Source organism: Macaca nemestrina, chromosome 12, assembly GCF_043159975.1.
Source record: "Macaca nemestrina isolate mMacNem1 chromosome 12, mMacNem.hap1, whole genome shotgun sequence".
Lineage (NCBI taxonomy): Eukaryota > Metazoa > Chordata > Mammalia > Primates > Cercopithecidae > Macaca > Macaca nemestrina.
In genome coordinates, this window is record NC_092136.1 from 47,026,783 (window position 1) to 47,054,770 (window position 27,988).

At 41.9% G+C, this 27,988-nt stretch overlaps 1 protein-coding gene across 1 annotated transcript; it reads left to right on the forward strand.

Moving 5' to 3' along the window:
- LOC105486988 (SPT2 chromatin protein domain containing 1) lies at positions 1 to 27,740 on the forward strand. The gene is made up of 6 exons (XM_011750217.2): positions 1 to 233; positions 16,537 to 16,651; positions 17,743 to 19,278; positions 21,361 to 21,532; positions 22,289 to 22,366; positions 24,187 to 27,740. Exons 1-6 carry the CDS (start codon positions 174 to 176, stop codon positions 24,278 to 24,280), a joined length of 2,055 nt encoding a protein of 684 aa, XP_011748519.1. The 5' UTR covers positions 1 to 173; the 3' UTR covers positions 24,281 to 27,740.
- The last annotated feature ends 248 nt before the right edge of the window (positions 27,741 to 27,988 follow it).

The following is a 27,988-nucleotide window of genomic DNA, read 5'->3' on the forward strand; positions in this document are numbered from 1 at the left end:
GGAGGGAAGGGGGCGGGCAGACGGCATAGGAAGGCGCCGGAAGTGGTCCGGCAGAGGCGGGGTGGCAGTAGGGCTGCCGAGGCAGTGCACTTGGCTGTAGCTGGGCTCCTCGGTTAGGTGCGCTGTCAGTCCTTTCCGAGTACCTGGCCCAGTTTCTCCCGCCTCGGCCCAACATGGACTTCAGAGAAATTCTCCTGATAGCTTCCAAGGGACAAGGTGTAAACAATGTGCCGGTAAGTAGCAGCTGGGGCGTCATGTAGGGGGACCCTAATCTTCCAAGTTCGGAGTATGTGTGGCCAATGGAACTTCTAGGCAGCCACCTATCGGCTCCGGGAGAGGAGAGACCTGGACGCCTTATTTTCTCTTCTTGGATTTATACTCTTGGGAACTCGGGGGAAAAGGGCTTTGGACGAGATGCGGGAGCCATCCTGTGAATGGGTTTTGCCGGCTTATTTACCCCTGCAACAGGGACTTTGCGGTTTGGGTGTTTTAGTTAGAACTGCGTGAAAGCGGTGAGTGAGCTGTGCCTGGCACGCAGTGGATTCTAGCGCTGGTAGTTTTTGGCTTCGGCATAAACTTCAGCCCAGAGATTGGGAAGGAAGTATGTATGTAAGGGAGTTAGGGGGGTTGGGGGTCCTTGGCCTGATAGCCTTTTGGCTGGTTTCTCATCAATCTTCAAGTCAAACGTTTAGTGATTTCTTGAAAGAATTCTCTGACGCGGCCCCACCCACTCAGCCACCGAGGTGATTAAATTATCACCTCCCAGGAGATGAGTATCATTTTTGGGAAGAGAAGTTTAGCAGATTCCACGAAATTCTTGGCCAACAGAATAGGCGAGCTAGTTTCAGCTTCCGTTTACTTGTAGCCTTCCAGATTTCAGTCTTTGTTTAAAATCTAGGTCCCATTTGCTCAGTAGATGTTTGTCAATTCGCTTACAGTCGCAAGAGTGGTGTAAGACTTAAATGGTAAAGTGGTGGAGAGCGCCTGGTTTCTGGGGGTTGTGGCTGTTTTGCATAAGCTAATCATTTCCAGATTTTCAGATGGTACCCACAGCACAGCTGTAAACCGATAAGTTGCATGGTGATGCCTGCGGTTTGAGCAGTGAGGTGTAGAACTAAAACGACTCTCAAAGTCAATTCAGCTAGAAATGAGCTCCCACGAAGTGCTCTGCATTTCCTAGATATTCGTATATTGCAATATTCATTTTTTTCTCTTCTGCCTCTTTTTTTTTGTCTTCTGAGGCTAGTTCATTCTTTTATCCCTTTGAAAATATTGATCTGAAAAAGGTCTGTATTTGTTTATAAATATGTGTATACACACACATACACAGCCATCCCCTATCCCAAGAACTCTGAATAACCATTCCTCTAAGCCGTGAGTCATAAGCTTCGCATGTTGAAGGTATAGAATCAAACCTTTGAAACCCAGATCAACAGATTTACTTTCTAGAAGCATCTGTAAATTTTCCAGATGAATCAATATTGGGTCTAGTTACCATTCATCTTTGCATAAGTTGGTCTATATTTCATTCTAGATCTTATTGAATTTCAGTAGAGGTCAAAGACTAGCTTTGATGCCCAGGACTGTTCTATGGAAGAATCAGAACTGTCATTTCTTATTTTGAAAGCCAGTAGCTGCTGGGAGAAAAGCAGACAGATGACCCTAAAGCAGAAAATTTCAAAATATGTGTATATTTCATAATATATGCATTATCTATGATTGGAATAACAGAGGAATCAAAAAGGGGGAAAAAGTAATTTAAAATTTAATAGATGGCCGGGTACAATGACTCACACCTGTAATCCCAGCACTTTGGGAGGCCTAGGCAGGAGGATCACCTGAAGTCAGGAGTTCAAGACCAGCCTGACAAATATGAAACCCTGTCTCTACTAAAAATACAAAAATTAGCCAGGCATGGTGGTGTGCGCCTGTAATCCCAGCTGAGGCTGGGACAGGAGAATCGCTTGAACCCAGGAGGCGGAGATTGCAGTGAGCTGAGATTGTGCCATTGCACTCCAGCCTGGGCAACAAGAGCAAAACTCCATCTCAAAAAAAATTGAGGCCGGGCGCGGTGGCTCAAGCCTGTAATCCCAGCACTTTGGGAGGCCGAGACGGGCGGATCACGAGGTCAGAAGATCGAGACCATCCTGGCTAACACGGTGAAACCCCGTCTCTACTAAAAATACAAAAAACTAGCCGGGCGAGGTGGTGGGCGCCTGTAGTCCCAGCTACTCGGGAGACTGAGGCAGAAGAATGGCGTAAACCTGGGAGGCGGAGCTTGCAGTGAGCTGAGATCCGGCCACTGTACTCCAACCTGGGCGGCAGAGCGAGACTCCGTCTCAAAAAAAAAAAAAAAAAAAAAAAAAATTGATAATATAGCCATATATTTTATGAATCATGCATTCTCTGACCCCTCCCCGCCAAAGCTAGTAAGCCTAGAAGTTTGATTTAGTTACCAGCATTATAATTCTTATCTTTTTACATGGAATTAAAGTCACAAAAGAAACTATTTGAGGAATAGACCCATAAGACTGTAGTTAAATTTCTTTCTTTTTTTTTTTTTTTTTTTGAGATGGAGTCTCACTCTGTCGCCCAGGCTGGAGGCTGGAGTATGGTGGCATGGGTTTAGCTCACTGCAGGCTCCACCTGCTGGGTTCAAGCAATTCTCCTGCCTCAGGCTCCTGAGTAGCTGGGACTACAGGCGCTCGCCACCACATCAAGCTAATTTTTGTATTTTTGGTAGAGACAGGGTTTCACCATGTTGGCAAGGCTAGTCTTGAACTCCTGACCTCAAGTCATTCGCCCAATTTGGCCTCCCAAAGTGCTGAAATTACAGGTGTGAGCCACCACACCCAGCCAAATTTCATGCTTTACTTGATTTGCAGTAACTTGATTCATCTAACTATTCCATTTACTTTTTCTTTATCAGCTTAATTTGGACACTTTCAAACATAAGGAATGTTAACGCATTTCTTGTATACCCAAACCCCACATTTAGCATATTAACATTTTCACATATTTATTCCATCTATTTTAAAATAAATAAAGCTTTTTTCTTTTTTTGCTATCTATTTTAAAAGAAATCAAGCGTTTTTTCTTTTTTTTTTTTTTGTTATCTATTTTAAAAGAAATAAAGCTTTTTCTTTTCTTTTTTTTTTTTTTTTTTTTTTTTTTTTTTTTTTTGAGATGGAGTCTCTGTTGCCCAGGCTGGAGTGCAGTGGTGAAATCTTGGCTCACTGCAACCTCCGCCCAGATTCAAGCCATTCTCCTGCCTCAGCCTCCCGAGTAGCTGGGAATACAGGGGTGCACCACCATGCCCAGTTGATTTTTTTTTTTTTTTTTGTATTTTAATAGAGACAGGGCTGGTATCAAACTCCTGGCCTCAAGTGATCAGCCCACCTCAGCCTCCCAAACTTGCTGGGAGTATAGGTGTGAACCACTGAGCCAGGCCTGTCTTGAAATGTTTCTTGACTTGGATGGTGGCTTACAAGGATACTTGCTTTGTAATAATCTCTTACACTGTACTATGTCTATGATATTTCACAATTATAAAAACAAATAGAGAGTTGGGGACTATCATATCAATTAACAGCTTTATTTCTGGTCGGGCGCTGTGGCTCACACCTGTAATCCCAGCACTTTGAGCTTTGAGAGGCCAAGGTGGGCAGATCACCCGAGGTCAGGAGTTCGAGACCAGCCTCTCGAACGGGGTGAAACCCTGTCTCTACTAAAAACACAAAAATTAGCCAGGCATGGTGGCACACACCTGTAATCTCAGCTACTCAGGAGGCTGAGGCAGGAGAATGGCTTGAACCTGAGAGGCAGAGGTTGCAGTGAGTGGATGGAGATCATGCCCCTGCACTCCAGCCGGGGTGACAGAGCAAAACTCTGTCTCAAATTAAAAGAAAAAAAAAAAGACAGCTGTACCCCCTCCCTGCCCTATAAACACCCTGCTGAGATGAACTTACTTGATTAATTGATCTGAGAACCACAGAGGCTTTGCAGTAACAGCTAGGCTGCATCTCTCTATATTGATTGGTTCAATTTTTCCCTGTTCGCCAACTCCTCCTCCCACCTTCATTTGGAACCTATCACAGCTAATGCTCAGAATTTAAGTCTTCAGAGTTCTTAGGTCAGACCTTTACTATGCTAAGGAAATCCAGTGACTAGCAATTATTAGACTAAAATTCAAACACCTGTACAGCCACTCAGCCCTTCAGACTCTTTGCAGAGCTTTTTGTTGTTGTTATTGTTTTGAGATGGAATCTTGTTCTGTCACCAGACTGGAGTGCGGTGGCGCTGTCTCTGCTCACTGCAACCTCCGCCTTCTGGATACAAGTGATTCTCCTGCCTCAGCCTCCCGAGTAGTTGGGATTACAGGCGCATGCTACCACACCCAGCTAATTTTTGTATTTTTAGTAGAGACGGGTTTTCACCATGTTGGTCAGGATGGTCTCAATCTCCTGAGCTCATGATCCACCTGCTTCGGCGTCCTAAAGTGCCGGGATTACAGGTGTGAGACACTGCGCCCAGCCAGAGCTTTATTTTTTAAAGGTACCTGTTGTATCTGTCTTGAGAAGCTATGAGTATTCCCCTAATCATCATTTTTTTGTTTCTTTTTAACAGAAATACTTTTTTATGTAAAAGGTAGAATTGCATCAGGCCCAGAAATATTAGGCACACTATTATTTCCCGGTGGAAAACTGAATACATAATAACCACTGATTCAGGTGATGAAACAAGTTGTCGTCACTGGCTCTGTTTATATATAAAGGACAAAAGGTATTTTTGGTAAACTTGCACTTGATTTTCCTCCCTGGGTTCCAGTAGGAAAAACAAAGTAGTTTAACTTGTTTTGGTAGAATACTAGAGCTTAGAATGTGGATTCTTACAGGCTTCACATAGCTGTAATTTTTTTTTTTTTTTGAGACAAAGTCTCACTCTCGCCCAGGCTGGAATGCAGTGATGCGACCTGGGCTCACTGCAACCTCTGCCACCCGGGGTCAAGCGATTCTCCTGCCTCAGCCTCCTGAGTAGCTGGGACTGCAGCTGTGCACCACCATGCCCAGCTAACTTTTGTATTTTCAGTTAAGAGATGGGGTTTTGCCATGTTGGCCAGGCTGGTCTCGAACTCCTGGCCTCAAGTGATCTGCCTGCCTTGGCCTCCCAAAGTGCTGGAATTACAGGTGCGAGCCACGGCACCCAGCCATCACATAGCTATAATTGATGGCTTGTAAAGCATAAGACAACATATATGGTCTTTCTCCCAGTGAGACTGAAAAATAACCAGAAAAGCTACTGAAGCTCTGGTGTGACCTCCCCCCACCCCGCCCCACCCTCCACCGCCACAAACCAAAAGGTAAAGGGCAAACCTTCATGTGGTACCAGGTATACCAGAATTTGGGGGTCTGCCTATAGCCCCTTAAGGATAAGAACCATAGGTAGTGAAAGTAAGAGCCCAGGACATTAACTAGGACAGCAAATTCAGATGTCTTCAGGGGCCAGGTAGATAATGTAAATTCTTGAAGTAGTCTGGATAAAAAATGATAGGTGCCAAGCTCCATGTATTTAAAAGAAGCCTACAATTTGCATAGTAGTTACATTTTCTTTTAAAAAACACTGTGGGCCAACAAAAAGTTTCTGTAGATGACTTTTTTCTGCAGGTAACGTTTGATCTAACTGGTTGATTGTAACTGGATTGCTCCCCACCCTTGGATCCGTTAACCTTAATAATGAGGTCCTGGCAATATGATATTGAGCTTATTTGAGTGCAGTTTGAGGATGGCTACCTGGGAAGACGCAGACTCCACAAAGCAGACAAATAATCCTACAGCAGAAAATTTCAAAATGTGTGTATTTCAGGATCTATGCATTCTCTTATGTGCCAGATAGTTCTTCTGCCTTACTAAATAGAATATAATGTAACCCAGCCTGTGACTGTTTTTCTTTTTAAACATGATTCTCCACTGGGCTTACCCCTATGGGATAGGGGAGCTGTCTTTTAAAACATTCCAGTGCCACATCTTTTATACCCATAGATTTTAATTAAGAGGTCATGCTCCAAGACTCCATCTCCAAAGTCAACCTCCTCAGGGCTGAACAACCTTTAGAAGCCCCAAAAAGACTCTCCATTTTCTTTCACAGATTTGAAGATTACTTGTCTCATGTCTGGGGCAGTGTTGGATTTCTAACCTAGAGCAGTACCTCTCAACTGGTGTTTTAGGGAGAGGGTCTTTTAGAAACGACTATTCACCTTATTCCCATAGATTTTCTGTTATTTCCCTTCCCCATCACTACCAAGATAATCTCTTTCTAAGTAACAATTAACCTTTATAGTGCTTACTCTGTGTCAGGCACTGTTCTAAGCACTTTATATATTTAATTTAATCACCATAATAACCATATAATGAAGAGTATTTTACTAATGAGGAAACTGAGGCCTGTAACTTGCCCATGGTCACACAGCTAACAAGTGATAAAGCTAGATATGGTAGAGCAGAGAATCTAATCCAGGCAGATTAGCTCCAGAGTTCTTGCTGTTAATCATGAGCTTGTGTTGAATGAGGGACGTGTACTGAGGATGGTATAGTGAGGAAGGTTGTTACCTACACAGCTTGAACCCATCCAATTCCCTATCCCCAACTCCAGCCTTAGGCAGTAACTCTTTTTTTTTTAAATGACATTCTTAGTATACAGTAGAGTCTGATGGCCTCTACTTAGTATACAGTAGAGGCCAAACCAAAATCATTTGGAAACTGTTAGGCAGAAGGATGTTTACAGCTTGTTTAGGAGGGTGCCAGCATGGTTAACAGAAGTAGACTCTGAAGGTGAGGGAGGATAAGATGGAAGTACAGTTGTAGACCTTTCTGAAGTACTGGCATTATCCAAGAGGCAGGTGGAAATTAGGGAAAGGAGGTTAGAACTAGGGATCCAAGTTTTAGAGTTAAATTAGAAACTAGAGGTGAAAGTGGTAGAGTCAGGCATTGTAGCTCACACCTGTAATCCCAGCACTTTGGGAGGCCGAGGTGGGTGGATCATGAGGTCAGGCGTTCGAGACCAACCTGGCCAACATGGTGAAACCCATCTCTACTAAAAATAGAAAACATTACCTGGGTGTGGTGGCAGGCGCCTGTAATCCCAGCTCAAGAGGCTGAGGCAGGAGAATTGCTTGAACCCAGGAGGTGGAAGTTGCAGTGAGCTGAGACCACGCCACTGCACTCTAGCCTGGGCAACAGAGTGAGACTCCATCTCAAAAAAAAAAAAAAAAAAAGTGTTGGAGTTAAATTAGAAGTGACCAGCATGGGCAACAAAGTGAGACCCCCCCATCTCTACAAAAAATACAAAAATTATTAATAGCCAGTGGTGGTGTGTGCCTGTAGTCCCAGCTACTCGGGAACCTGAGGTGGGAGAGTCACTGGAGCCCAGGAGTTTGAGGCCACAGTGAGCCAAGGTCATGCCACTGCACTCCGGCCGCCTGGGTGACAGATCAAGCAAGACCCTATGTGTTTCTTTCTTTTTTTTTTTTTTTTTTTGAGACGGAGTCTTGCTCTGTCACCCAGGCTGGAGTGCAGTGGCCAGATCTCAGCTCACTGCAAGCTCCGCCTCCCGGGTTTACGCCATTCTCCTGCCTCAGCCTCCCGAGTAGCTGGGACTACAGGCGCCCACCACCTCGCCCGGCTAGTTTTTTGTATTTTTTAGTAGAGACGGGGTTTCACCATGTTAGCCAGGATGGTCTCGATCTCCTGACCTCGTGATCCGCCCGTCTCGGCCTCCCAAAGTGCTGGGATTACAGGCTTGAGCCACCGCGCCCGGCGACCCTATGTATTTCTTTAAAAAAAAAAAAAAAAAAAAAAAGAAGTGAGGTGTGTTGTAGTGAGAACACTTTTGGGGCTGAGTTAGGCGATCTGGATTCTAATTCAGACTCTGCTATAAACTGTGTGATTGCCAGTAAATACACAGGTGTCCTGGGCCATTTCTAACATAGAGGTTGGACTAGAGACTCCATGAGACACCTATCTGATATTATTACATTTTATAATCAGGTATGTTTTTATAAACACAATAACAGTACCGTTTACATTTAACTCCATAGCAATTATGAATAGCATCTTTTGGTGCAGGTTATTAATTTTTATCCTCTTAGCCATCCAGCTAAGCAGTTCTAATGGAACCATTGGTTTTCCAGGCCTACTTTCTTTCTCTGACTCTGATGTTCTGAGAAAATTTTTTAAAACTGTGTGGTAATTATTAAAGTTAAGGCTGTAGCATTCTTTGAATATTCCTAACTTCTAATTCTAACCAGTTATAAATCTCTTATGTAAAGCCATCAATAAATTTATATTTTCTACAATTGAAACAATATGTTATCTCCTGGGTAAAGAACAGCTTTCATGGAGGGATTGACTTTTTTTTGTTTGTTTATTCTCGAGATGGAGTCTTGCTCTGCCGCCCAGGCTGGAGTGCAGTGGCACAATCTCGGTTCACCACAACCTCCGCCTCCCGGGTTCCAGCAGTTCTCCTGCCTCAGCCTCCCGAGTAGCTGGGATTACAGGCAATGCACCATCCCACCTGGCTAGTTTTGTATTTTTAGTAGAGATGGGGTTTCTCCATGTTGGTCAGGCTGGTGTTGAACTCCTGACCTCAGGTGATCCACCCGCCTCGGCCTCCCCAAGTGCTGGGATTACAGGCATGAGCCATCGCGCTGGCCAGGGATTGACTATTGATTCCAACATAACATACAGTATTTGTTGTACACATATTTCTAGACTGATGTCTCCTTATTTTCTTAATCTGGCCTAGATGATACAGTTTAAATGCAAGGAACAGATATGTCTTAAAGTGGCTTAAAATTTTCTAAAGCTCTTGACTTCAGAATTACAAATCTTGGCAAAATCTCTGATGTTGTATTTAAATGACAAATTTCACTGTGGTGGATCATTCATTGGGGTGTAGCAGAATGACGGAGTTGGCTTGCAGTGAAATAAAATGGATATGCTTAGGATAAAAGAAACTCTTGTCCAGCTGCTTTCCATGAAGCTCAAACAATGAAGCAGCCTGGTGCCTTGAATCAGATTCAGAATTGATGGGTCCATCTTGATGTGCTGCTGCTAGGACTAAATATGACCGTGTGATGCGAGGGGAAGTGCCAAATAGTTCTTCTGGGTTATTAAATAGAATGCAATGTAATCCAGCCTGAAGCTCTTTTTTTTTTCTCTCTCTCTTTTTAAAAATGATTCTCCACTGGGCTACGCCTGTGGGGAACTGTTTTTTAAAATATTTTATTACAACACATCTTTTGATACCAGGGTCTATTGCAACCCCAATGAGAAAAAGATCTGTGGTCGTATACCTAAGAGAAAGGAAGAGGTGCATCCACATAAAAACTTGTACACAAATGTTCACAGCAGCATTATTCATAATAGCCAAAAAGTAGAGACAGTTCGAATATTCAGCTGATGAATATAAAAATAATGCATGGTATATCTATACAATGGAATATTATTCAGCCACAAAAAGGAAGGAAATATTGATACATGCTACAACATGAACCTTGAAAACATGCTTAGTGAAAGAAGCCAGATACAAAAGGCTACTGTATCTGTCAGTGTTCTCCGTGGAACCAGTAAGATTTATTTTAGAGAATTGATTATGGAGGCCTGACAAGTCTGAAATTTCTAGGGCAAGCCAGCAGGCTAGAAAATCAGGCAGGAGTTCATGCTGTAGTTTGAGATAGAATTCCTCTTCTTAGAAGCCTCGGGTTTTGCTCTTATGCCTTCATTGTCATGATTGGATGAGACCCATCCACATTATGGAGGGTAGTTTTCTTTACCCTAAAGTCTACTGATTGTAGATACTATATCTACAAAATACCTTCACAGTAACACTTAATGTTTGATTAAATAACTGGGTATTATAGCCTAGTCAAGTTGACATATAAAATTAACCATCATAGCCACATATGATTTCATTTATATGCAATGTCTAGAATTGGTAAATGCATAGAGACAGAACGTAGATTAGCGTTTGCCAGGGTCTGAGGGGAGACGAGAGCGTGGAGTCATTGCTAAAGCCAAGAGATTTTTTGGGAGGATGATTAAAATATTCTGTAATCAGATGGTGGTGTTGGTTATACAACTCTGTGGATGCAGTTGACCCTTCAACAACATAGGCTTGTGGCTGGGCGTGGTGGCTCACGCCTGTAATCCCAGCACTTTGGAAGGCCAAGGCGGGCGGATCATGAAGTCAGGAGATCGAGACCATCCTGCCTAACACAGTGAAACCCTGTCTTTACTAAAAATACAAAAAGAAAAAAAAAAAAAAAAAAGCCAGGTGTGGTGACGGGCGCCTGTAGTCCCAGCTGCTTGGGAGGCTGAGGCAGGAGAATGGCCTGAACCCGGAAGGTGGAGGTTGCAGTGAGCCGAGATTGTGCCAATGCACTCCAGCCTGGGCGACAGAGCAAGACTCCGTCTCAAAAAAAAAAAAAAAAAAAAAAAAAATAGGCTTGAAATGTGTGGACCCGCTTATACGTGGATTTTTTTCCAATAAGTTTTTTAAAAATTTGTGACAACTTAAAAAAACCTGCAGATGAACATAGCCTAGAAATATTTAAAACAATTAAGAAAAAGGTATATCATGATGTACAAAATGTATGTTAATTGACTATGTTATCAGTAAGGCTTCTGGTCAACTTTGAGTTGTTAGTAGTTAAGTTTTTTGGGAGTCAAAAGTTATACATGGAATGTTGTTGTTGTTGTTGTTTTGAGACGGAGTTTTGCTCTTGTTGCTCAGGCTGGAGTACAGTGGCGTGATCTCAGCTCACTGCAACCTCCACCTCCTGGATTCAAGCAATTCTCCTGCGTCAGCCTCCTGAGTAGCTGGGATTATAGGTAGGCACCATCACGCCCAGCTAATTTTTTGTGTTTTTAGTAGAGATGGGATTTCATCATGTTGGTCAGGCTGGTCTTGAACTCCTGACCTCAGGTGATCTGCCTGCCTTGGCCTACCAAAGTGCAGGGATTACAGGGATGAGCCACCACTCCCAGCCAGAATTTTTTCTTACTGCACAGGGTGGTGGCATCCCATGCTACCATGTTTAAGGGTCAGCTGTATATCAAAAACCATTTAATTGTATACATTAAATGGATGAATTTTGTGATATATGAATTATATCTCAAAGATTTTCTTTTTGAGACAGTCTTGCTCTGTCACCCAGGCTAGAGTACAGTGGCACAATCATGGCTCACTGCAGCCTCTACCTCCTGGGCTCAAGTCATCCTCCCACATCAGCTATATAGCTGGGACTACAGGTGTGCATCACAATGTTCGGCTAATTTTTGTATATTTTGTAGAGATAGGGGTCTCAGTATGCTGCCAAGGCTAGTTTCGAACTCCTGGGCTCAATCAGTCCTCTCACCTCAGCCTCCCAAAGTTTTGGGATTACAGACATGAGCCACTGTGCCCAGCCATTCAAAGATATTTCCAAAAATATAAAGATGATCTGTAGTGACCCAGTCTTTTTTTTAGGCTGTGAACCTAAACTTTGTCTAAGAGTGTTTTAATATCTTACTGGTATTTGTGCCGTTGAGTTTTTTTTTTTTTTTTTTTTTTTTTGAGATAGGGTCTTACTCTGTTGCTCAGGCTGGAGTGCAATAGCACAACCACAGCTCACTGCAGCCTCAACCTCCCTAGCTGAGACAATCCTCCTGCCTCAGCCTTCCAAGTAGTTGGGACCACAGGTGTGTGCCACTGTGCCCAGCTAATTTTTAAATTGTTTGGAGAGACGGTCTCCCTATGTTGCCCAGGCTGGTCTTGAACTCCTGTGCTCAAGCGATCCTCTCGAATTAGCCTCCCAAAGTGCTGGAATTACAAGTATGAGCCACTATGCCTGGACTGAGTACATTTTTAAGCTACAGAGGATATAAGAAATTAATTGATTATGGCTCAGTTCATATAAACAAGATTAAGCCTCATTAAAGCAGCGCTGACCTTGCCTTACTGCTAGCTTTTTAAGTTGTTTAGAAGATCAACAAAATAGACATTGCATAGATTTATTGAATTTCTTCTGCATCATAAGGACAGGACAACAAGTACTGCAAAGTTGTTGGGTTAAACGTGAGACCAGCTTAAGTATCCTTAATGATTAGAGGTGTTTAAAAAGGCAGAATTTGAAATCAACATATAAATTGATGAGAATAGGTGTATACTTTGAAAAAAAGCTAAAAGTAGCCTTTGTTATTCTTTTCAAAGCAAATCTGAGTCCCTGAACACCACCTTCCTTTTCTACCTTTCCTGTATTTTTGTTCCCTAAGTCAGTGTTTTGTTTCTTTCTTTTTTTTTTTTTTTTTTTGAGATGGAGTTTTGCTCTTCTCACTCAGGCTGGAGTACAGTCACCCAGGCTGAAGTGCAGTGGTGCAATCTCGGCTCACTGCAACCCTCCGCCTCCTGGGTTCAAGCAATTACTGCCTCAGCCTCCCTAGTAGCTGGAACTACAGGCGCCTGCCACCACGCCTGGCTAATTTTTTTGTGTTTTTAGTAGAGACAGGGTTTCACCATGTTAGCCAGGATGGTCTCGATCTCCTGACCTCGTGATCCGCCCGCCTCAGCCTCCCAAAGTGCTGGGATTACAGGTGTGAGCCACCGTGCCTGGCTTAATAGTATGTATTTTTATATGAATTGGAAAAATGTAACTAGCTGTTCAAGTCAGTCATTTTATGGATATTATTGCTGAGGTAAAGCTGTAATAATAGGTCATGATGTTAGTCTGAGTTTTTTGTTTTTGTTTTTGTTTTTTTTTTTTTGAGAACAAGTCTCACTCTGTTGTCCAGGCTGGAGTGCAGTGGCGTGATCTTGGCTCACTGCAACCTCTGCTTCCCAGGTTCAAGTGATTCTTGTGCCTCAGCCTCCCAAGTAGCTGGGACTACAGGCATGAGCCACCATGCCTGGCTATTTTTTGTACTTTTAGTGGAGATGGGGTTTCACCAGAGTTCGAGGCCAGGCTGGTCTTGAACTCCTGACATTAAGTGATCTGCCTGCCTTGTCCTCCCAAAGTGCTGGGATTACAGGCATGAACCACCGCACCCGGCCAACTCTGTATATTTTTTTAAATTAGTAAGTAATAGTAGGGGTAGTATACCACAAAGGCAAAAATCATAAAGGTAGTATGCAAATGACTGAAGCTTGCTAATAAACACTGCATTTAATTATGTCCCATTGACACTGATGTTTTCCCTTTTGGATACCAGTATTCAGTCAAGAGCAGCTTTTTGGTTTGTCATATCCCACTTTCTATCTCTTGCAGTCCCAGGTTAAGACAAAAGATACCTATCCCAAAATCATGTTAGATAGTGCTCAGTGCTGGGTTATTTGGACAGCAAACCAGTCCTGTTTTAAATAAGTAACGCTAATATATGTATTTGCATTTTTCTTGGGGAAAACCTTGTATGGGGCTTTAATTTGTATGGGGCTTTATAACTCTATGAGCTATATAATGGACAGGGACAGGAAATTTTTGTTTTTTGTTTATTGAGATGAGTCTTGCTCTGTCGCCAGGCTGGAGTGCAGTGGCATGATTTTGGCTCACTGCAGCCTCTGACTCCCTGGTTCAAGCAATTCTCCTGCTTCAGCCTCCCAAGTAGCTGGGTTTATAGGCAGGCACCACCATGCCCAGCTAATTTTTGTATTTTTTGTAGAGATGGGGTTTTACAATGTTGGCCAGGATGGGCTCGATCTCCTGACCTTGTGATCCGCCTGCCTCAGCCTCCCAAAGTTCTGGGATTATAGGTGTGAGCCACTGCACCCAGCCTTTTTTTTTCTTTTTTTTTTTGAGACAGAGTCTCGCTTAGTCGCCCAGGCTGGAGTGCAATGGCGCGATCTCGGCTCACTGCAAGCTCCGCCTCCCGGGTTCACGCCATTCTCCTGCCTCAGCCTCCCGAGTAGCTGGGACTACAGGCGCCCGCCGCCTCGCCCGGCTAATTTTTTGCATTTTTAGTAGAGACGGGGTTTCACCGTGTTACCCAGGATGGTCTCCATCTCCTGACCTCGTGATCCGCCCGTCTCGGCCTCCCAAAGTGCTGGGATTACAGGCGTGAGCCACCGCGCCCGGCTTTTTTCTTTTTTTAAAGAGATGAGTTCTCACCATGTTGCCCAGGCTGGGCTCTTAACTCCTGGGCTCAAGCAATCCTCCCACCTCAGCCTCCCAAAGTGCTAGGATTACGGACATAAGCCACTGCAACTGGCCAGGAAAATCTTAAGTGTTGGTGAAAAAAAAATCCACCTTCCTCTGCTTCCAAATCCATTAATGGGATGGAGTAGACTGAGTGTGTGCCTCTGCTTACAAGTTTTTGTATGTCTTAATTTGAATCATATTCATGGTGCCCTTTCCACAATGAAAATGTAAGTTGCTTGTGATTAAGACCTGTGTTTATGGTTCTTTTCTTGTAAACAAGGACAATTTTATATATATCTAGTTAGTATTCTCTTTCTCCTCTCCCTTTCCTTCTCCTTTTTCTCCTTTAAATATTGAGCCCCTATCCACTATGGAAAGAGTCTAAAATTAAATTTACAAAGATACGGACTTTAAAGGATCTGATTGTGGCCTAGCCAGGGTGACTGGGAAAGAAATCTGGATGCTGTCTTGGGATTTCTCTCTATTAGGGATATGTCACTTCTCAGCATTGCCATCATGCAAGATTTTCAGGTTGGATTAGAGCCTGCTTCCTTGGCTAGCTGCTTCGTTGGCAGACTAATTTACTCAGAACTTCCAGCCTGTTTCAAGATATGTCGTATTTGGCAGCCGTAGAGTAAGCACATATCTTTTGGTTTTCCTCCAAGAATTTCATACATATTTGGGAATAGTTTTTTGGTTCCTAAGTTGTCTCAATTTGTTCTTGGACATGTTTCTTTTTCTGCTAGCCACAGCAACAGGTACATTCGATGAGAATGCATCTGCCTAACAAAACAAAAAAAAGGAGGATACTTTAAAAATCTCATTTCCTGGATTTAATTTGGAATGGTCCTAGAGGTGAATCATCCCTGGTCTGAATTTATTTTAGCTCTATGTTCATCATATTTCTCTCATAATAGGTACTTATAAAGTGGAAATATTTTTCCTTTTGTAGTTCAAATTAATATTACTTGAGTTTAGTATTTTCTTGATGCAGTTCTATAAAAACTGAGGTCCAGAGGCTTCATCTGTGCCAGGATAATTTGAGCATTTTTGGGGTGTTATAGGAACCTGTCTGAAAAAGAGTTTGTGAGGCAAATTAACATTTACTGAACATAAGAGCTACAGTTAAAGGTTGCCGGGAATTGGGCCTTTATTGCATAGATTTTTTGAAATGCTTTTTTACTGTGGTTTGCCCCTAGTCTTTGTGTGTGGTCAAAGTAAAACTTCAATGTTTCCACGTTCTAGGCGAAATAACACACGTAGCTATGAGTCCCTACTAGAAAATCATCTGGAGTAGTCAGGAGAGAAAATAGTTGTGAGGAGTAGTTTTTTCTGTTTGTTTGAAAAGTTGGACTTCGAAATGCTTCATTCTAAGGCAGGCTATTTTTAAACTCAGAATTTTATACATTTACTTATTGATTGATTGATTGATTGATTGAGACAGAGTTTTGCTCTGTCGCCAGCCTGGAGTGCAGTGGTGCATTGTCGGCTCACTGCAACCTCTGCCTCCTGTGTTAAAGCCATTCTCCTGCCTCAGCCTCCAAAGCAGATGGGATTATAGGCGTGCGCCACCACGCCCGGCTAATTTTTGTATCTTTAGTAGAGATGGAGTTTCACTATGTTGGCCAGGCTGGTTGCCAACTCCTGACCACAGGTAATCTGCCCGCCTCAGCCTCCCAAAGTGTTGGGATTATAGGTGTGAGCCACTGCACCTGGCCTAAATCAGAATTTTTTTTTTGAGACGGAGTCTTCTCTGTCACCTGGGCTGGAGTACAGTGGCGGGATCTTGGCTCACTGCAACCTCTGCCTCCTGGGTTCAAGCAATTCTCATGCCTCAGCCTCCCAAATAGCTGGGATTACAGGCACCTGCCACTATGCCCAGTTAATTTTTTGTGTTTTTAGTAGAGATAGGGTTTCACCATGTTGGCCAGGCTGGTCTTGAACTCCAGACCTCATGATTCACCCGCCTCAGCATCCAAAAGTGTTGAGATTACAGGTGTGAGCCCCTGAGCCCAGCCTAAATCAGAATTTTAAAACACAAATAATCGATTCTTCTAGGTGGTGATTTAGTTACCCAGTCCAGGTACTTTTTTGGAAAATAGCCTGAAAACAATGCTTCTGTGAATTGTTCATTTATGCATTATTTTGGGATGTTACATAGAAACTTTGTACCCAAAAATCATCATACGTAATAAATATTTAGTCTGAAATTTTATAGCTAAGCTTTACTATGGGTTATATGATCTCTCAGTTATTCAGAATAGGTTTCACAGTTAACATTTATACCTCTTATTACCTGGCACAGTGCCTTATACCTAATAATATATTTTAAAAGTTGAATTGCTTATAACTTTTACTGTTTCTGTTTTTAGAAAAGGTATAGTTTGGCAGTGGGGCCTCCAAAAAAAGACCCAAAAGTTAAAGGTGTCCAATCAGCAGCTGTACAAGCTTTTCTTAAAAGGAAAGAAGAGGAGCTTAGACGAAAAGGTATGTATCTATAGCCTTATTCTCAATTTTAAAGTCTTCCATCTTCACATCTAGCTTGTACTAAACCAGTGGCTGTTTATAAAAACATAACAGGTCAACAGATTTGGGAGGGTGTGTGTGTGTGTGTGTGTGTGTGTGTGTGTGTGTGTGTGTGTCCAGGTTAACTGACTATATTCATGGCTTTACATATGTTATCTTGATCATTTGTATAAACGTTTTCTTTTTTTCTCCCCTTGAAGTAACAGATTTTTGGGGGTTAGTAGCCATGTCTTCTAATTGGCCATAGTAAATCCCCAATAAGAACTCCATTCTTTAACTTTGGTTCTGAAAGTGTTTCTACCCATTTTGTGTTTTAATTTTTTTTTTTTTTTTTTTTTTTTTTTTTTTTTTTTGAGACGGAGTCTCAAGCTGTTGCCCAGGCTGGAGTGCAGTGGCGCGATCTTGGCTCACTGCAAGCTCCGCCTCCTGGGTTCACGCCATTCTCCTGCCTCAGCCTCCTGAGTAGCTGGGACTACAGGCGCCCGCCACCGCGCCCGGCTAATTTTTTGTATTTTTAGTAGAGACGGGGTTCCACTGTGGTCTCGATCTCCTGACCTTGTGATCCACCCACCTCGGCCTCCCAAAGTGCTGGGATTACAGGCTTGAGCCACTGCGCCCGGCCTGTGTTTTAATTTTTATTAACAGAATGCTATCTAAAAGGCTAAACTAGAGATAAGTTTTAAAGTCTTTATCTCAAATAGTTCTTCATGCAGATACAAAGAAACTGATTCAATATGTTTAAGTATTCATTGAATCGTAATTAATAACAACTGCTAAGGGGATATTAATGTTCTTTTAACTTGGTGATGTATTTGGTTTGAAGTATTTTCTATATTTAAAGCTGAAAAGTAAGTCTCCCACTTGCTTTAGTCATATAGAAAAACCCATATGTCTCCCACTCATTATGTAAAGATGACTCATTTGATAGTTGTTCAAATGACTTCCTCATTTGATTCCTAGATGTCTTCAAACTGTAACCTGAATATTGTATTTTCACTTGAGCAATCTTGAGATCTCGAAATAATAACATATTCTTGTTTTGTCCGTTTTAGCCTTAGAGGAGAAAAGGAGAAAAGAGGAACTAGTGAAAAAGCGAATTGAGCTCAAACATGACAAGAAAGCAAGAGCTATGGCCAAGAGGACAAAGGATAATTTCCATGGTTACAATGGGATTCCTATTGAGGAAAAGTCAAAGAAGAGGCAGGCAACAGAAAGCCATACCAGCCAGGGAACCGACCGAGAGTATGAAATGGAAGAAGAGAATGAATTCCTTGAGTACAATCACGCAGAGTCAGAGCAGGAGTATGAGGAAGAGCAAGAACCTCCCAAAGTTGAAAGCAAACCAAAGGTCCCCCTTAAAAGTGCCCCACCACCTATGAACTTCACTGATTTACTCAGGCTGGCTGAGAAAAAGCAGTTTGAACCAGTGGAAATCAAGGTAGTGAAGAAATCAGAAGAGCGACCTATGACTGCAGAAGAACTTAGGGAGCGAGAATTCCTTGAACGAAAGCATCGGAGAAAAAAACTTGAGACAGATGGAAAACTACCTCCAACTGTGTCCAAAAAGGCACCCTCTCAGAAAGAAAGTGTGGGCACAAAACTAAGCAAAGGTTCTGGAGACAGGCATCCTTCTTCCAAAGGAATGCCCCTTCCTCATGCTGAAAAGAAATCAAGACCCAGCATGGCCAATGAGAAACACCTTGCTTGGTCTTCATCAAAATCCATGCCAGGAGAGAGGATCAAGGCAGGATCTGGCAATAGCTCCCAACCCTCACTTCGTGAGGGCCACGACAGACCTGTTTTCAATGGAGCTGGAAAGCCTCATTCCAGCACCTCTTCACCAAGTGTCCCAAAGACTCCTGCTAGCAGGACTCAGAAATCTGCTATTGAGCACAAAGCCAAAAAATCTCCATCCCATCCTAGCCATTCCAGGCCTGGGCCCATGGTCACCCCACACAATAAGGCTAAGAGTCCAGGTGTCAGGCAGCCAGGCAGCAGCTCTAGCTCAGCCCCTGGGCAGCCCAGCACAGGGGTTGCTCGACCCACAGTTAGTTCTGGCCCTGTGCCTAAGCACCAGAATGGCAGCTCCAGCTCAGGACCTGAGCGATCAATCAATGGGTCCAAGAAGCCAACCAATGACTCAAATCCCTCTAGGCGGACAGTCAGTGGTACATGTGGCCCTGGACAACCTGCAAGCAGCTCAAGTGGCCCTGGGCAACCCATCAGTGGTTCAGGTAGTTCTGCAAGACCCTTGGGCAGCTCTCATGGCCCTGGCCGACCTGTGAGCAGTCCACGTGAACTTCGACGACCAGTGAGTGGCTCAGGCCCCACTGGGCGGTCTGTCAGTGGCCCTGGGAGATCCGTAAGTGGCTCAGTTCCAGCTGGACGGACTATCAGTAGTTCAGTCCCAGGAAGACCAGTGAGCAGCTTGAGACCTGGGCGAACAATTAGTAGCTCAGGTCCCACAATAAAGCCTAAGTGCACTGTTGTCTCCGAAACAATTTCTTCCAAGAATATCATTAGCCGGTCCAGCAACGGACAGATGAATGGAATGAAGCCTCCCCTATCTGGCTACAGATCTGCCCAAGGTAAAAGTTCCCCTCACCCTAAGGAGTATATATTTGGCATTAGGAAATTGGAAAGAGTTTTTATATTATCAGGGACCCTGTGAACCCCTCATATGCTGTCCTTTAATGTACTGTAGTTTTGATAGAATCATGATGTTTTATCTGCCCTGTGGTTGAGAGTTCCTTTTTTTTTGTTTTTGAGACAGGGTCAGTCACAGGCTCAAGCAGTTCTCCCACCTTAGCTTCACAAGTAGCTGGGACTATAGGCGTGTGCCACCATGCCTGGCTAACTTTTTATTTTTTATAGAGATGGGGTCTCAATACGTTACCTATACTCGTTTCTAACTCCTAGGCTCAGAGATCCGCCTTCCTCAGCTTCCCAAACTGCTGGGATTATAGGCATGAGTCACTATGCCCTGCTGAGAGTTCCTTTAATGATCATGGCTTGGAAAGGTCTTTAGAAAGAGACTTGTCTAGGATCTCTGTGTTCACCCTTGAAACGTCCCCAAGTGTGATAAACTTAGCTTTGTGATTTGTGAACATTCAGGGTGAATGTACGTGACTTATATATGTATGCTACAATGGATGAATTAATCTACTTTTTCCTGAGGACTAAAGAGACTTGTCTTCAGGGATCAGAGTGTAATTGAAAGCTTATTCAGCAGGTATTTCTTGGGCACCCATTATGTGCCAGGAACTGTTTTTAGATTGTACTTGTGTTTCTGCTTGTTATAATGGTTAGTATCAAGGTCCTAAACACTGATCCTTCAGGAATCTACTGTCCCAAGGTGTGTGATCACTGGTGGCACCTGCTAGCTGCTAGGTCATACTTGCTTTATGCTAATAGGCATTTATTAAAGCACTTGTTAGGCTCCATGGAGAATATAAAAAGGAACCAATGATTGAATTACTTGTTTTAAATTTCCTAGTTAAGCTAGACCATTGATTCTTAACAAGGGCAGTTTTGCCCTCCAGAGGACTTTTGGCAATCGTCACAACTGGGGCTATGGGGGATGCTACTTGTATCTACTGAATAGAGGACAGGGATGCTGCTGACAAACAGTGCATGGGATAGCCCCCTGACAACAAAGAATTATCTGGTCCGAAATGTCATTGAGCTAAGGCTGAGAAACTAAGCTAGGGAGACAAGCCATGCATATTATAACAACCGTAGAAGAACAAAAGAAGTGTCTGTAATCAAAAACTAGAAAGTAGTTGTTCCCAGATGCTGGGCTGTTGATCAATGCCTGTCTTAATCAAAGCATTTGATTAAAAAAATGCAAAGTTTTTATCAGTCTTTTGGCAGAATGACAAAAATAAGGATGATGTAGTGAGTTTTTCCTACAGTCAAACTTACTCAGTTTGAACAATATAATCTTGAGAATCATTCATACTTCATTCAACTTTAAATTTTTAAATGAAATTGTGATTATAGTAGATGGTAGCTGCTACTTTTGGTCTTTACTTGGCAAAAGTTAATGATTCTGTGGAGGTTTGTAAACTGTATTATTTTTAGAAATTTTACTGATCTTGGCCGGGTGCGGTGGCTCACTCCTGTAATCCCAGCACTTTGGGAGGCCAAGGCAGGCAGATCACCTGAGGTTGGGAGTTTGAGACCAGCCTGACCAACATGGAGAAACCCCATCTCTACTAAAAATACAAAATTAGCCAGGCGTGGTGGCACATGCCTATAATCCCAGCTACTCGGGAGGCTGAGGCAGGAGAACTGGAACTGCTTGAACCTGGGAGGCAGAGGTTGCAGTAAGCCAAGATTGCACCATTGCACTCCAGCCTAGGCAACGAGTGAGACTCTGTCTCAAAAAAAAAAAAAAAAAAGAAATTTTACTGATCTTATAAATTCAGAAATATTGGCACTACTAAGCTAGAAAATGTAACAAGACATTTCTGGTAAGCCCTGGGATAAAACAAGAGTGCTGTTCCTCCTGGATACCATGACACAGCAAGGATGATGACTCCGTGCTAAGGGTCAGCCTGCTTGCTTTGGTTTTTAAGGATACCATCTTAATGATGACTCACAATTTCAGTTTACATAGAACTGCATTGGAACTATTTTAAGTTGTAATATTCTTTATGGTTTCTTAGGTCCTCAAAGGCTTCCCTTCCCTACTGGTTACAAAAGGCATCGAGAATATGAAGAGGAAGATGATGATGATGAATACGACTCTGAAATGGAAGATTTTATCGAAGATGAAGGAGAGCCTCAGGAAGAAATATCCAAGCACATTAGAGAAATTTTTGGTTATGACCGAAAAAAGTAAGACTAAAGAAGATTCAGATAACTATGACATCCTTTTTTTATTTTAAATAATTAATGTCATGGGGTAATAAACTAATAGTAGAGGCACTGAATATAATTCTTAATTAGGAACCCTTGTGTGATTGTTATTTTAAATAAATGTACTCTTGTAGCACTAAATATTTTATATTTAATTCAAAATAGTTTCTGTAGTTATTTGCATGAGGAACAAAAAATAACCCTTTTACATTGTTACAAGATACATATTTAGTGAGATTGAAGCAGCTTAGTGTAGTAGAAGTAGATTGGCTCTTGAAAGAACAAGCTGTATGTTCTTGGTCCGTTAACCTATCTGCTTCAGTTTCCTCTGGTCTAAAGTCTTTCCCCACCTCATGATGGTCATGAAGCTCAAATTAGATTATTATATATAAAATAATTTTCATATATACTGTGCTTTCAAATTTTAATATAAATTATCAAGTAAATGTAGGTGAGTGAGTTGAAGAAGCACTGTAGGATTGGTACCTTCATGAACATTAGCTTCAGAATAGTTGCCCTCTGAGGGTAATAAGGGCTTATCTAAAACTTGTCTTTACTTCAGAAACCTACCTCTATCCATCCTCCACTCCCGTCACTCGCTGCCAAGCAAGGAGTAATTCTAAATGTGTGCTTGATTTAGTTTTAAAGGAGATACTGATTTTTTAAATGAGAGGACGTAGTTCCTTTTGAAAATTGAAGTTTTCTCTTTTTATCATTTTGATTTCCTTTTGTCAGATACAAAGATGAAAGTGATTATGCCTTACGTTACATGGAAAGTAGTTGGAAAGAGCAGCAGAAGGAAGAAGCAAAGAGGTAAGCATAAAATTTAACACACTTGTGCAAAAATGTCCTAAAAATTCCTTTCTGCTTATAGCTACAGTTGCACCATTGGGAACTGGGGCTTTGGGCCAGAGAATTCTGGATTCCAATCCTGTTTACTAGCTGTAGGGCCTTAGACAAATTCCTTAACAGTTCTGTTTTTTCACTGGTTTTTGTTTTTTTGTTTTTTAGCAGAGATGGGGTCTCACTATGTTGACCAGGCTAGTCTCAAACTCCTGGCCTCAAGTGATCCTCCCATCTCAGCCTCCCACAGTGCTGGGATTACAGGCGTGAGCCACTGCACTGGACCGTCACTGGTTTTTTTGTTTGTTTTTAAGAGATGGGGTCTTGCTTTGTTATCCAGGCTGGTCCCAAAGTCCTGGGCTTAAGCAATCCTCCTGCCTTAGCCTCCCAAAGTGTTGGGATTATAAATGTGAGCCACCATGCCCAGCCTATTTTCTTCTGTAAAATGAGAATATACTGTTTTACTCATTTAAGTATTACGAGGATTAAGACATGTGTACAAGGTGCCTAGTGTAGTGCCTCACATGTGTGGATACACAGTAAATGTTAGACGCTTTCCCTAATCCTGTTGTAACAAATTCTTGCTTTTCTTTTTTTTTTTTTTTGAGACGGAGTCTCGCTCTGTCGCCCAGGCTGGAGTGCAGTGGCCGGATCTCAGCTCACTGCAAGCTCCGCCTCCCGGGTTCACGCCATTCTCCGGCCTCAGCCTCCCGAGTAGCTGGGACTACAGGCGCCCGCCACCTCGCCCGGCTAGTTTTTTGTATTTCTTAATAGAGACAGGGTTTCACCGTGTTAGCCAGGATGGTCTCGATCTCCTGACCTCGTGATCCGCCCATCTCGGCCTCCCAAAGTGCTGAGATTACAGGCTTGAGCCACCGCGCCCGGCCAAATTCTTGCTTTTCTTTCTGCATCAGACACATCTCAATCTTGGTAACCTGTAACATTGCTGGCCTCAGGGATATAGGTATATTATATTTCCTCTGATTTCTGTTTGGCTATCTGATAGTAAGCTAATGATAATTTCTCCACTGGGGTAAAAAGTAATTACTTTGTTTATAGTGGTTCATTTTTTTTTTTTTTAAGAGATGGGGTCTAAGACTCTGTCGCCGAGGCTGGAGTGCAGTGGCATGATTGCAGCTCACTGCAACCCCCGCCTCCCGGGTTCAAGCAGTTCTTCTGCCTCAGCTTCCCAAGTAGCTGGGACTACAGGTGTGCGCTACCACGCCCAGCTAATATTTGTAATTTTTAGTAGAGACAGGGTTTCACTATATGTTGGCCAGGCTGGTCTCAAACTCCTGACCTCAGGTGATCCGCCTGGCTTGGCCTCCCAAAGTGCTGGGATTACAGGCGTGAGCCACCGTGTCCAGCCATAGTGTTATTATAGGTAAATAATTCACCTCAGCCTCAAGCCAGAATACTAAATCTTTTTCTCCCTCTTGCCCATAAAATTTCAAACTAAAGTGTTGGAAGAGAACAAGAATAGAATGTTAATGAATAAATGCTTCTTGCTGTTTATTTTTAAAAGCTATTGAGATAAACTTATATTTTATTATTTTAATGGAAATACTAAGGTTTTTGTGGTGTGTGAGTTCTTTTTCCCACTACAATTTGGGTCTGTGGTCCCTGGTAAAAAAATATCCCTGCTAGTTTGTTTTCAGTGGTAAAGCCTTGAAGCATTTTGACAGCATCAGCACAATCTATGTGAGCTCCCAGTTGGAAATTTCATTCTTTTTAAGGAAACTGATCATCTCATGTATATTGACAAATACCCTTTAAAAATTCTTTGGCAGCTTAAGACTAGGTATGCAAGAGGACTTAGAGGAAATGAGACGTGAAGAAGAAGAAATGCAACGTCGAAGGGCCAAGAAGCTGAAGAGGCGTTAGCTGCTGCTTTTATTTTTGTGAAATTCTAGAGCTGCTCTGCTGCAAGGATTTCCTGCCTTCAGACTGAAGAAGTCCCCTTATCATTTTAGATTTATACTTGGGTACTCAAGGAGAAGGAATGCATACTGTCATTTGCAGGCTGTCATTTGAGCATAAAATATTTTCAGATATTTTCCAGGGTGAAATCTGTAATGCAGATGATATAATGCCCACATGTGCTCTTATGAAGTTAACTGTTCACAGATGCCAGCCTTGATCCTGATGAGCTATGCACTCTTATGTGGGGCCAGTCACCAGTCAGCCAATCTTTTATTGTTCCTTTGCTACTTTGAAAGGAAAAAAAAGGTTGTCTCTTGATTTCTATAATTCTGCTGATCTGTGAGTAGGGCACTGCCCTGCTCCCAATCAAACTTAGTCTTTTTATGAGAAACCTGGACCTTCCATGAATGTTGCCAGCAATAAAGTGACTTGTCCTAATCTATGGATTGAGAACTTGAAAATGTAGAGTAGAATTTATAACTATCATATGATGTCATCCTGTGACTTTGAAGTACAAAGTAGAATAAATTCTGTATTCATGGATTGGATGCTGAGCATTCTTACTTATTAATTTAGGTGGCTAGAATTAATGAAAAAATTTTCAAGTTAAAATACAGGTTATAACAGTATAATATTGTTTTCTAAATTTTCCTTTCAGATTTACTGTTATGTTGGCTTTAGTGTAAGATAGACAAAGTCACTGTGCTGATTGATTTTTATCTAAAAAAGTTCATTTTTATATTGAAGAAAAAATATTTTATCCAAACATTAGATTTGAAAGAGTAATAGTTTATAAAATAAGGAAGTAACATGTGAGGCTCCCCCCTCTTCTCCTCCCCCATCATAAAAATATTTTGAAATCCCAAGGTGCCCCCGTACCTCGTGACATTAATGACTTCATTTTTTAGCTTGAATTTGTTAGCAAATATTAATGGCAGAAAACCAAAAACTAAATTTATGGTATCGAGAGCACCACCTTCTCTTTTTGCCCATATTGCACTTTGATTTCAAACTATGCACTGTGAAGAGATTTTTTTCCCCAGGTAGGAAGGGATGTTCCTTGTTACCGTTATTTTACTGAGCTGTGGAAACTCATTTTCACCCTTTTTAAAGTCATAAATATAGACTTAATATCCCTTAAGCTTCAAGTCCAAGTAGTTCCAGTCAGGCTGACTTAGGATCAGGCTGGAAGGAAGCCAAGTCTTAAGAACTGTCAGCAACAGAAAATGAGATATGATGCTAGAGAGCATTTGTCCTTGACTGTAAGTACGGAGGCTTGGGGGAAGTGAGACATAAGCTTGTAGGAATAATAAACCTTCTACAATAAACATTCTGGCTATCTTAAGCCATTGTATGGGGGAGATTAGGAAGTAGAAGGGATTGTCCTACAACAGGCCCTTATACTTCAACGGCCCAAATGTTTTGGTTTATTCCTTTTTATCCATAAAGTCTTTATTCTTCAAGTTTGGGTATTATAGATTACCATTGTTAGCCTCCCTTAATGGGACCATATGAGCCAGGCTTTTACGACTGACTCATTTTGAATTGAGTTTCAAACTTTGAAAGTGCAAGGATTTAATTTTTAAGTTGAATCCCATGAAAGGTGTCATCATCACTAGGAATGACACCCTTTGTAACTACATATAGAACTGTTACAATGGTAGCAGAAAATCCTATTGATTTTATCTCACCCATCTCAGATACCTTCAGTGAAATTAAGGGTAGTGTGATGTCCCATGTAATAAAACAGGCTTAGAACACCAATTCCTCTGCTGCCATTTATGTGCTTTTATTCCCCCTTCAAAAATTTTTTATTGGATATATATATTTTTCAATATTCAGACTCTGAAATCTGTCATTACAATCAAGTGCTTGTCACAGCTGAAAGATTTCTGGTGGCTTAAAATTTACTAGTAGTAAATTTATGATATGGTACCGTTCTTTGTACAGAAAGGCACCATTATATTAGAATAAATTTCCAGAACTTAGTGGGAAGAATCAGGTTTTAACCTTGTGTGTCTGTTACTTCTGAGTGCATTTCTGTAATATAAATGTTGATTTGCATCAACATTATAAAAGAGCACTGTGTCTCATTTAAAAGAAAAAAAAAGGTTAAGTCTTTTAAATTTTGGACTTGTTTCCAAATCCTGTCTTCCATGTTGTTCTTCTGCACTTCCTGACCACTCTTATAAAAAGCTCACAAACCTTTGAAGAAACTGGAGTAGGCTCTTATTTCATTAAGGTTTACAAATTAAATGCTTGATTTTTAATGTATTCTCTACTGTTTTAATTTTTGGATTTTCTTAATTCAACATTTGAAGATGTGCCTTTTGGGTAATGTTAATCACGAATGTAGTAATATTTCATGATTGTAATAATGTTACATGATGATGGGTGTGGCATTTTCTAACAAACGATGTGAAAGGAAAGTAGTTTTCATAAAACTCATGGCTCTGATTGCACAGTCCCACTTGCTTTTGATATTGGTATGTCAAAGCAAAGAGCACTTCTTTTAAGGCTACTTTCAGAACTTTGTATTTTCTCTAAACTATAAATGCAGTTATGTCCAGTTGGAGGCCAGGGTACCACATGTCACAGGCAGCCTTACATGTGTGCCGTGAAAAGGTTCAAAGACCGTTCAAAGACCGTTAACAAAAAAGTAAGTCTGGCCGGGCGCCTGGTGGCTCAAGCCTGTAATCCCAGCACTTTGGGAGGCCGAGGTGGGCGGATCACTGGAGACCAGGAGTTCGAGACCAGCCTGGCCAACATGGTGAGACCCCGTCTCTACTAAAAGTTTAAAAATTAGCCGCTGCGGTGGCACGCACCTGTAATCCCAGCTACTGGGGAGGCTGAGGCAAGAGAATCGCTTGAACCCAGGAGGCGGAGGTTGCAGTGAACCAAGATAGTGCCACTGCACTCCAGCCTGGGTGACAGAGTGAGACTCCGTCTCAAAAGACGGATGTGGGAACTCAAATTTTCATTTTTAATATAATCCCCAAGATTTTCTCTAAGAAATAAATTGTTTTGTATTTTGTAACTTAAAGCAGCTATTAGTAAATTTCTGAGATATAGCAGGAGACCAAAACATGTTTGGAAAGAGAATAAATATATGAAGAGAGACTGGCTGTTTTATTTTCAATGTATTGAATATATTAGACTACTATTTATTTTCTGAGTGGATGTGATTAAATATTCAGACGTTTAGTGTATGATTAAGAGTGAGATAGAGATTTCTTTGGAGTTATTAAATCCATCCTGTCTTTTACATAATGGACAAATCAAGTTAAAAAAATTTTTAGGTAGCTTAGCTTGTTTTCTGGTGCTGTTGACCTGCAAGAGAATATACTTTTGCATATACAGGTGAAAGTTTTGCAATTTATGTATATAAGAAATTGTAGGCATTAAAAATATTTTACTGATATTTTTGCTGGTTTGCATTTGATTAAAACTTTGAGATATTCTTTAACTCATCACCCTGAACATTTTTCCAGCTAGAAACCTCGATATACTCGTCACACTTCAGAGACAGGGTTTGCCTCTTGCACACGCTCCTCTGCTTGTTCTCCCTTACACATTCATGTCTGCTCTAACATGATAGTGCTTCTCTCCCCCTACCAGCTTAAAGAACTGTTCTGCTCTCTGACCCATGTTAGGAGAACTGTTAGGTGG

Bases quoted from the DNA above. Each gene is read 5' to 3' on its own strand.
- LOC105486988 (XM_011750217.2), top strand. From the start codon at position 174: ATGGACTTCAGAGAAATTCTCCTGATAGCTTCCAAGGGACAAGGTGTA. The intron at 21,533-22,288 runs GTAAGACTAAAG...TCCTTTTGTCAG, and splicing joins TTTGGTTATGACCGAAAAAA to ATACAAAGATGAAAGTGATT. The intron at 22,367-24,186 runs GTAAGCATAAAA...ATTCTTTGGCAG, and splicing joins CAGAAGGAAGAAGCAAAGAG to CTTAAGACTAGGTATGCAAG.